Source organism: Triticum urartu, unplaced genomic scaffold, assembly GCF_003073215.2.
Source record: "Triticum urartu cultivar G1812 unplaced genomic scaffold, Tu2.1 TuUngrouped_contig_9407, whole genome shotgun sequence".
Lineage (NCBI taxonomy): Eukaryota > Viridiplantae > Streptophyta > Magnoliopsida > Poales > Poaceae > Triticum > Triticum urartu.
In genome coordinates this window covers 1-10,686 of record NW_024120448.1, presented here as the reverse complement: position 1 = coordinate 10,686, position 10,686 = coordinate 1, and the positions used below count along the sequence as shown (strand labels likewise).

Sequence of the window (10,686 nt, the reverse complement as noted above, 5' to 3'; positions counted from 1 at the left end):
CAGGACCTTAAAAAAGGGCCCGGAAGCCTGCGCCAGGGGCTGACACGACGAGCTGCAGTCCATGTTGTGGTCCATCCGCACCACCTCCACCAAGCCCACGGGCGAGACCCCGTTCTTCCTCATCTACGGAGCAGAAGCGGCCCTCCCTCACGAGGTCAAGCACCGCTCCGCATGGGTCCTGGCGTTTGATGAGATGCAGCAGGACGCCACGCGGGGGATGGACCTCGTGCTGGGGGAGGAGGTGGGTGACCTCGTCCTGAGGCGGGTGCTCTCCAGGGAAGGGCTGCATAAGCTCTCACCCATGCGGGAGGGCCTGTTCAAGGTCGTCCATGTCTCCAGGCCTGGCGCTGCGCGCCTGGAGACACAGGACGGGGTACCCATCCAGAACGCCTAGAACATCCAGCACCTCTGGAAGTTCTACCCATGAAGCAAGGCTCAGCGCCTGTGAAGCAAGGCTCCGTGCCTGTGAAGTTCTCTGCCCGTGACACTCTCACGTAATAATGAGTGGGGCTGTACACACACCGGCGTCTCAGGAGTGCCGCCCTCGGGCCTCGGGGGCTCCCGCCCACGTCCTAGTGGCAGCACTTAGCTCCGCGCTGGTGAGAAGACATGAAGACTAGACTAGGTGCCGGACGCGGCTTTTCATTTGCTTTCCGTAGTTGGCTCGCCCTCTTTTAATTGAAGTTTGCTTCTGGTGTTCTTCGCTGATTTTCGTAGTTGCTTCTGGTCAACTTGTTTAGGTTTTCGATCTGGTTTCCCTTATAAACTGGATCACTCTCCTGGCATAATGGCCACTTTAAGTAAAATATTCAGGTGGAGGGACTCCTTCCCCGGTGATTCTAAAAAAAAGAGTTGAGCACAACGTTGCATCAGGCGTGATTATACTTCCAAATTTGAAAATTTTATTTTTGTATGAAAAATGTATCTCGCTCTATTAATCAAACCAGCTTTACAAATACCCCTAAAACTATAGAAAATAAATGGAGATCCTTTTTTATATAAAATATAAATGGAGATCTTAAGGGGTCGACCATTTAATCCCTTCGCGCATGCCAACATTGTGACGCTGAAGCTAGCATGTCATTGTTTACCGCAGACGGAAAGTCATCAATACCTCTTTTTTTGAACAGTCAACGGGGGTGGGGGTCCTTACCTGTATGCATTACCCAAGGAGCCATCACGGCAAATTGTTAGGCTAGTCATAGTGGGAGTAACTTAAGTAGTAACATAACGCACTTCAAGAAATTTTTGCTTATGTGGCATGTAGTTAATGATGAGAGAGGTGTTTAGAGTAATATAATATGTTACTGTAACATAGCGCTTCCCGAAAAAAGATGAGTCTACAAGCTAATAAATGAACTCGTCTATAACACTACTATTATGTTACTTTGCATTATGGAGGTAGTAACTTAGACTAGTGTCATATGCATGACACTAGTATAAGTTACTCCCCATTATGACCAGCCTTACAGAGATGCGTTGAGCGCAACGCAGGGTATTGCCACCAAGACAGAACAACAACCTTTTGTGTAGGCTTGGAGAATCTAAATCACCGAAGAGTAAAATCAAATACAATGTTCTAATGGTGACGGAGGATGGGTGAAGATCATTCCTGAAGATGGTAGCATTTCGCGAGCCCCATATCTTTTAGAGAATAGTGATGGCGAAAGTGCCACTAAGACACGTGTTGGAGCCGGAGGCCGCACTAACATGACGAAGATGAGGCCAGTGGAACAAACGGGAATTAGTTGTCCCCGTTGCGGCAACGAACCCTTCCAACCATAATCTCACTGACCCGTGGCCAGAACGAGTGACAGGAAAATATGTGGAAGCCGATGCAGGCCACATCATCGAGATGAAGAGGCTCAAAGAGCCCTTACTCGTCGGACCGACGCACCGCCACCACCAACGACGCACCACTAGAGAATACTTTAATGTGTATCATCATCATACCACCGAGGAGTCCGAAACAATGGACAAGAAAACCTATCTAAACATCTCATATCAGGGAAATCTATATCCGCGAAAAAAGCACTACTCATTCAAGAAAGCTATAGCTACAAATCGAAACTTCCTTGCATTGTACCATCGACACAACCAGCGAAGAGGGAGGAGGGGGGGGACGACAGAGAGAGGGGGGAGGGAGGGAGAGAGAGAGAGAGAGAGAGAGAGAGAGAGAGAGAGAACAGAATGCCTCCTGGAGACTACTGGTTCGGTGAAAGAAAGACAACATGGAAAGGAAAACAACCGAGGTGCATCTAAAAAAAGAGTTAATACCACTATTAGTATATAAACTTGTAGTGGTGGGAACAAAATCATACAAAAACTTAAAAAAAACCCATAAAAGTAGTCTTCAACTTGCTTAACAGAACATTTTGCCACATTTCTGTTAAATCTGACGGCACACCGTTAACTGCCTGTTAACTGCAGCTCTCTCTCTCTCTCTGTTTGCGGGGGACCTGCTTGTCGGTGGGGCCGAGAAAGAGATACAGGGAAATAAAAATCTGGTACGGGAAGACTCGAACCTGAGAGATAGTGCAAGGGGCACGCGCATGATAACCAGCAGATCTAAAGACTGCATGTACGTTGATGAGGTAGGAAATATCCTATCAACTATTACAGAGATGAAGAAAGAAATAGAAAATTTAGAGCTGAGGGGGGCTTCGAACCCGAGACCTATGCTTTGCTTTTCCTGCTTTTTCCGCGCGTGACAACAAGCATTACTTCAATACTAGTATTAATTACTAAAATAAACATACATTTGTTGAGGGAAACATCAGGACTCTGCTACGTATTTCTTTCATTCAAATAAACAGTACAAGGGAAATGATTGGAATCAGCGGGCCGATCACGTGTAGCGTTCCGCCACTCGTGCAACCGCCATATAAAAGTCCCATCGGACCGCAGTGTACATCTTAATGCAACATAGGTGTTGCAAAACATCTGGTTGCAACACGCTAAATGTTGCCAGACCCTGGAGTATTTCGTCTTGATCGGTTCCAAAGCCGCGGTAGCAATTCTCCTGACTCAATCCGCGCGCGACGCGTGCCACTGTCACCTTAACAATTTTTCTGCCACGTCGTTTGTGTTGTAGAAGTCCTTTCGCAGCAGCACCTATGTTCCAAAAAAAATTAAGATGAAAAAAATTTCTGCAACATCATCTATGATGCAGAAGTCGTTCCGCAATAACACCCATATTGCAAAAAAAAAAAGAATAAAAAATAACTAGGTAACAAAAACTATGTTTGCAAATGTTTTTACAATATATAGTCTGTTACAAAGAAGGATTTTGCAATGATATCTTAGTTGCAATGATAAGGAAAGATTCGTGCCGCTGGACTGTGGAAGTGGCGGATCTTTTAGAAAGACCAGCCTACCGACGCGTAGTGTCGCCCATAGTACAAAGAGATTCCAAAATGAGAGGCAAAGAAGCGGATAAAAACAACTACATAGGTGAAAATAACATACAACAACATATAGCACAAAAAAACAAGGGCTGTGAAAAACAATAGACTCCAAATATCATGTTCATGTAGCAAAACAGTGTCTACATATGTCCATGAATAGTCTAAATCTGTCCATAAATATGTCTATATGCACTCGTAGGTGATAAATATTGAAATATCTAAGAGCATCTCAAGCTTGTCTCCGGCTTGCTGAGATGCTCCAGATGCCCAAGCTTGTCTCCGGCTCCTTCTGTCCGTCTCCGACATGGCGGGCAGCGGATCCGAATTCTTCACCTCCAGATCCGTCGATCCCGAGATCATCCCACGCGGCCCCACGGAGGAGATGTCCGTTGAGCTTGCGCTCCGCCAGTCTTGAGAGGAGGCCCGTGCGAGGCAACGCTCAGACTCCTTCCATCGGGAATCCATTGTGTCCGCACAAATGGCGCATGGATCCGGCGCTAGGCCAGCCGTAGCTGCCTCGCCGGAGGCTGTGTGGTCCATCTGGCGTCCGAACGCCCTGGTGGACATGCAATCCCTCCGTTGGCGCGCGGAGCATGGTGATGCACCATGGGCCTCGTCTGACGAGTCCATGGCACGGTGTGCCCACCGTGCAAGGCAGCAGGCGCGGGAAACGGTGGCAACCCTTGCGGCGGTGGCCGTCGGCGGGGCGGAGTCGCATTCTCCGGCGCCCCGTATGGCCCATCAGTCAGGGCACTGCAACCGCGCCGTGGTGGACGTCCGTGGCTCGTCCCAGGACGGATCCGACATCGACCTGACGTCCACTGGCATCGTTCGGGTTTCGGGCTCCGATGAGGAAGAGTAGGGCATGGGAGATGGCGGCGCCTCGAGTCCCGTGAGCCGGCTCGTGTCCCATGCCCTACTCTACCTTGTCGGCGGCCGGCCCAACACTCTAAAGAGCGCAACCAGCCGCCAGACATGGCCACGGCGAAGACGGGCGAGCGGGAAGCGGAACCGGGCGACCTCCGCCTAGATTAGGTTTCACGTTGCATGTAATAATATGGATTTGAGGCACTTAGATTAGGTTTCACGTTGCATGTAATAATATGGATTTGAAGTTTCTAATTTGAGGTATCCAGATTTGAAATGCATTTTTTAAGGCGTGTCCGGACACATCCGCGGGCGTTTGAGTGGTTGAATTTATCAAATTCAGCTGTATATGCTCTAAAAGAACTTATATTTAAAAATAAAGGGAGTATAACAGTTTCAGTAAAGAAAATCAAGCACACCACCCAAGTACCCTGAAGAGATTCGTGTTCTCTTGGTACTGCCGTGGAAGAGCATACCTGAGGTATCGGGTTGGAAGGCCTGACCCAGCTATTTTTACAGTCGATTTCTTTTTTCATCTTCGTCACCAAAGTTAATACTCTCTCCATTCCACAATGTAGTGCTTTCTCTATCCCCGTATTTTAACTTTGACCGTAAATTTAACTAGCAAGACCGATTGCGGCGGGAGCAATAGTTATATCAGTGAATTCGTATTCGAAAGAAGTTTTCAATTATATAATTTTTTCTCCCGCCGCAATCGGTCTTGTTGGTTAAATTTATGGTCAAAGTTAGACCTCAGGAAACGCGGGCGCATTATATTTTGGAATGGAGGAAGTAGGTCCGTTTACTTGTAGTGCGGACATAGAAAATGGTTGGTAGGGCTGGTTATCGCGCTTGTGTGTTCGGCACGAGGTCCCAAGTTTGAATCTCTCAGCTCGCAGTAACACGCAATTAACGGTGAGCCGTCAGATTTAAAAGAATTCTAAGTTGTTGGACTACTTTTATGGCGTTTTTAAATTCTTGTATGATTTTGTTCCCACCACTACAAGTTGAGTGGACTAAAGCGGCGAATTGCTAATCCGTTGTACAATTTTTTTTGTACCGAAGGTCCGATCCCTCTCTTTCCGCTCCTTTGGATCATTTGGGACTTTCGAATTGGAAAGAATTTTGACCCCCGGATTTTCTCATACATAAATGTACGAAACAAATCCAATAAAAAAAACCTGAATTTTTACTCCTCGCGTCCAGGATTCTGTCTTGAGTCATTAGATAAGAATCCAAAGATAAAGAGTGAAACAAAAAATATCACTACTGTATAAACAAAAAGCGCCATCAGATTTAACCGAATTCTAAGTTGTTGGACTACTTTTATGGGGTTTTTAAATTCTTGTATGATTTTGTTCCCACCACTACAAGTTTACATACTAATAGTGGTATTAACTCTAAAAAAACAAGGTACATCTACGGTGCTTTTTGCTTTCGCCTGTGTTTGGTCTGACTCCATTCGAAGCATCATAGGTCATCCTGCATGCGGTTGGGGCCCGCCATGTGAAGCCAAACCACGCAAAATTTCCATTCCGTTTCGTATCGGTTGGATTGGTCAGATGTTGTCAGAGACGTTGATTCCTCTTCAATGTAAAAGCCTCCCAGATTTGAATACAACACTGTATAAGCGTGGTTATACTTGCAATTTGAATTTCTTAACCAAACCGATGGTATAAATACTCTCTGAAAAATAAATACTCTGAAAAATTATGAAATTACTTTGATGGCTCTAGGGCCGATTGTCTTTGCTCTTCTAAACTTGTCAATGGTGTGTCACCGTGTGCAGCTGAAAATCCATGATCGTGTTAGTTTTTGCGAGAAGAAGCCATCACAGACGAAAGAGCTGCATAACGAAGAGCTAAACCTTATTATTTGTAACAGGCCCATGAGAAAGCCAGAGCTGCACATATGTGACAAAGATGAGGCCAAAGGGCCAAATAACAAAGGAATCTACCATCGGCGCGCCAAAAACATGCAAACTATAACCTTACAGACAGACCGCAGGAAAATACACCATCAATCCATAAACACCGCCACAGATTGCATCGTAACATGAAGCCACCGCAAAGAGAGAACCCAGGAAACCATATTCGATGGATCGACACCACAACCACCATCAGCTAGGCGTTGCTAGAGAAGACTTTATTGTTCGGCGCCGCCACCAGCGCCCCGAGTGCCGAAGAAACAAACAACTAAAATCTACCTTAATGCACCAAATTAGACAAAGCTACAACTCCATCGAATAGATCAGGGCATTCCCACAATCTCACGCCAACATAACCGGTGGAGGAGGACGGAAGAGAGGTTTATTCAGGTCGCCCTGATCTATTCGATGGAGTTGTAGCTTTGTCTCTAATGATTACACACGTACGCCGGAAGAGAGGTGGCGGTGTGGTGCGCCAAAAAAGACATCCATAGGCACCAGCAGTCAGGACATATTTTTATAGAAGAAGCACACCCTGGTGAGGAATCCGATATTCGCTCCCGATGGGATTCGAAATCATTTCTTGGAGATAAACGTTATGGTGACAAGAAAAATGATAATATCGGTTCGCTTGTGGATGTATAGCATTGGAGACAATAGTTCTTGGTGGTTAAATGAGCTAATTAAACGTCTTGCCCTGTGATTATTCGGGTCCATCCCATGGGATTGATCCATTGTGCTTTATCACCGTCACCTGAAAAGAAAAAGAAAAGTGAACAGAGAAATGGGCAGATACCCTACGTACGTGGGTAGACCGACGCTCTCTCTCTCTCTCTCTCTCTCTCTCTCTCTGGACTTAGCTGGGGCCACCAGTCAGCGTAGAAGTAACAAAGAGCGAGTGGAGGCAGCTCTTCTGCTTTTTGCGTCGCTGCGCAGAGCCAGCCAGCCAGCCGAGTAGTACGTACGTGACCCTCACCTGACCAAACCCCTCCACCTCCCTCCATTTCTTCTTCCCCAACCTAAACCCCCTCCTTCTTTCTCCCCTGCCGCAGCAGGAAGACGACGTACGTGTTCTTCCCCCCTTTTTGCACTTGTTCTTGCAGTTGTTCCAGATCTGGCCCATCGGAGGCCGATTTTCTCTTCCTTCCTTGCTGCAAGAGCTTTCTTGCACTTGTCGCGGTTCCTTAATTTGGTCGTCGGATCTGTACGTGCTCTGTTTGCAGGACCCTACAAGGTTTTTCTTGAGTTTCTTGCGGCTCTTCTTCGCAGATGGGCTCCGCTTCCTCGTGTGGCGAGTTTGTTTGCCGTTGTTCTTCGCTGATCGGCTCGTACGGGTGCTTTCGGAGGCCGATTCTGTAGATCCTTTGCTTCAATCGATTTTGTGTCTGCAACTTGTGCCTTCTGTCCTCTCTTGTTGGATCATCTGCGTTTCCTCTTGTTGATCCTCTTCTTGTTTTTCTCGAGCATTCAATCGACTCCTCTCTCTCTTTCTCTCTCTCTCTCTCTCTTTATATATATATATATATGTTGTTGTTGTTGTTCTGTATGCAATCCCATCACACAACACACACGTCTTATTAGCAGCAATCGTCTATGTTATTATCGGTCTTCACACACATTTCTGATTACGGACTTGTTTATATATATATATTTCTGGTCTTCATCGTTGCACACAAACAGAAAGGGGATCTCTGGTTTTACCTCATCGATGCCTTTCGTAGAAGAGAAGAGATGTGTGTTGTGTGTTGTCGGCTGTGCGCAGTGGCTGCAAGGTTTTCTTTGCCCTTGGATCCGTGGCTAGGCTTCTGAATTCTGATTGATCTTCTCTTGCACTTGTCTTTGCTAACCGTGCATGCTTGCTGTTCTTTGGGCAAGGTCGTTTGGCTGTGACTGTGAATACTGAATCGATCGAGCCCTTATATTTGGCCAAGAAAGATCATCTGTGTTTCCTCTTCTCAATCGTCTTCTTGTTTTTCTCGCGTCTAGACTCTCTTTTATTCTGTGGTATCTCTGAACAACGGAAGAAAGGTCTCAGGAAATTAATAGAATCTTGTTAACTTGAAACTGCAGGCCATGGAGACCGACGGGGGAGGGGATACCATTACCAGAGTGGTTGGCTGGGTGTTCTTATTCCTCGGATCTTTGGCTACGGGCTTCCTCTTCTACTCACCATCGTAAGCACAGAAAAGCAAATCCGGCCGGTCCCTAGTTAACTGTAGCTTGTTTTGGAACTGATGATCACTTGCTTGTGTACGTGTATGCTCGATCTCCAGCAACACCATTCAGGCGATCAAGGAGGCAGGAGATATCGGCCAGCAGAAGGCGGACCTGTACCTGGCGGTGCTGCTCAACTGCCTGGTCTGGCTGCTGTATGGCTTCGTCACAGACAAGGATGCCTGGCTGGTGATCCTCATCAACGGCGTCGGCGTCTGTTTCCAGCTCTACTACCTCTACGTGTTCATCCGCGCGTCTATCGACCGCTTCACCATCTCATGCACTGTCCTGTTACTGTTGCTCATCGTCGCCTCCGCCGCCGGTATCATCTTCCAGAGCTTTCCCACCAATGCCGAGAGGAAGACGGTCTTGGGCAGGGTCGGCATTGTCACTGGCTGCATCATGTATTTGGGGAGTGCAAGACAGCTGGTATGTAAACATCGATCGATCATTAGACGTGCTTGGTCTGATTCTTACAGTGAGCTAGCTAGCGATGGAATTAACACCGCTCCATGCATACTCGTTTCAGTGGGCAGCGATCTGTGACAACAATGTGCTGGAGGTTATGGTGCTGAGGGTGATGCTGGCCGCACTCGCCAACGGGATCTTCTGGACCATCTACACCGGCATCATCCAGGACTTGTACATGGGGGTAATGAACGAACGACTGATCACCTAGCTCCAAACCAATAATTGTGTGCGCGTTTGCTTAATTTGTTAGTATATACATTCATGTTGCCGGATGCTGGCTACTATATATACCATCTTGATAATTATGGCAATCTTAAACACATGGGACTAATCGTTGTTCCTTTGTTTCTTATGTGACTACGCCCAGTTTCCCAACTGGGTTGGCATTGGGTCCGCGGCCATCCAGCTGGGCGTGTACGCATGGTTCTACGACAGGCGCTATAGGCAAGGCGCGGCCGCGCTGGACGGCAGAGACGAGTGATCGTACCAGGGCGCCGAGCTGAGGGCCGACGGCCGACTGAGACCATCACCTTGCTTATTCATTGCATGGCCGATCGACTGAGACCATCACCTTGTTTATGCGTTGCACGGATACATCTATCGTCTATCTAGACTTCAATTATCCTTGAATTTTCATGGCAAGCATGTAGAAAACAAGCATGTAGAAAACGATGGGAAGTGTTCTACCCTCTCGTGAGAGGGCCGCGTGGTATTTATTGATAGAGATGGGGCATATCCCATGATCGCATACATGACTTGGAGTACAAGGGATTAGGAGATAGAGAGGAAGTAGTTTAAGTAGATACTAATCTATCTCTAGTTTAACCAGAACTCCAACTAACAATATATGCGCCTAGGGCCACATGAGATATATTTCAACACACCCCCTTAATCACAACTTGACCAAGTTGAGATTACGCCTGAATTTCTCAAAACTTTGTGTGGGCAATGCCTTGGTGAAGCCATCTGCAATCTGATCTCCAGAATGAATAAAACGAACATCCAACTGTTTGTTAGCAACACGTTCTCTTACAAAGTGGAAGTCTATCTCAATATGCTTTGTTCTGGCATGAAAAACTGGATTGGCAGAGAGATAAGTAGCACCAAGATTATCACACCATAAACAAGGAGCTTGCACCTGTATTACGCCACGTTTCTTCAGCATTGACTGAAGCCAGATAATTTCTGCAGTAGCATTTGCCAGAGCCTTATACTCAGCCTCTGTACTAGACCTAGAGACAGTTGCTTGTTTCTTAGCACACCATGATATCAGGTTGGGACCAAAGAATATGGGAAAGCCACCTGTGGACCTCCTGTCATCTATACTTCCAGCCCAGTCAGCGTCAGTGAATGCACTGACAAGAGTGGACTGAGACCTGCTGAATGTTAGTCCAACATTAACTGTATATTTTACATATCTCAGAATACGTTTAGCAGCAGTCCAATGCGAGGTGGTAGGTGCATGCAGAAACTGACAGACTTTGTTCACAGCAAAGCATAAATCTGGTCTAGTAAGGGTGAGCTATTGGAGTGCACCAATCATGCTTCTGTACTGAGTGCTATCTTCCAAACTTAGGGGCTCACCTTCATGCAGGGATAACTTTTCTGAGCTAGATAATGGAGTTGGTGAAGGCTTATAGTTCTGCATCCCAACTCTTTTCAAAAGATCAGTTGCATACTTTTCTTGAGATAAGACTATACCATCTTTGTTTTTCGTGACTTCAATGCCCAAGAAGAAATTCAGGTCTCCTAGGTCCTTCAAAGCAAATTCTGAGCCAAGGTCCTTTAGGAGTGCCGTTA

The 10,686-nt window shown here is 46.7% G+C and overlaps 1 protein-coding gene across 1 annotated transcript; it reads left to right on the top strand.

The window, feature by feature from the left end:
* Nucleotides 1-7,136: 7,136 nt before the first annotated feature.
* On the top strand, nucleotides 7,137-9,618 carry LOC125532222 (bidirectional sugar transporter SWEET6b-like). The gene is made up of 5 exons (XM_048696362.1): nucleotides 7,137-7,265; nucleotides 8,272-8,375; nucleotides 8,475-8,844; nucleotides 8,945-9,067; nucleotides 9,254-9,618. Exons 2-5 carry the CDS (start codon nucleotides 8,275-8,277, stop codon nucleotides 9,365-9,367), a joined length of 708 nt encoding a protein of 235 aa, XP_048552319.1. The 5' UTR covers nucleotides 7,137-7,265; nucleotides 8,272-8,274; the 3' UTR covers nucleotides 9,368-9,618.
* The last annotated feature ends 1,068 nt before the right edge of the window (nucleotides 9,619-10,686 follow it).

Coding starts and splice junctions, on each gene's coding strand:
- LOC125532222 (XM_048696362.1), top strand. CDS start 8,275: ATGGAGACCGACGGGGGAGGGGATACCATTACCAGAGTGGTTGGCTGG. Junction 8,376..8,474: donor TTCCTCTTCTACTCACCATC/GTAAGCACAGAA, acceptor CTCGATCTCCAG/CAACACCATTCAGGCGATCA. Junction 9,068..9,253: donor TCCAGGACTTGTACATGGGG/GTAATGAACGAA, acceptor GACTACGCCCAG/TTTCCCAACTGGGTTGGCAT.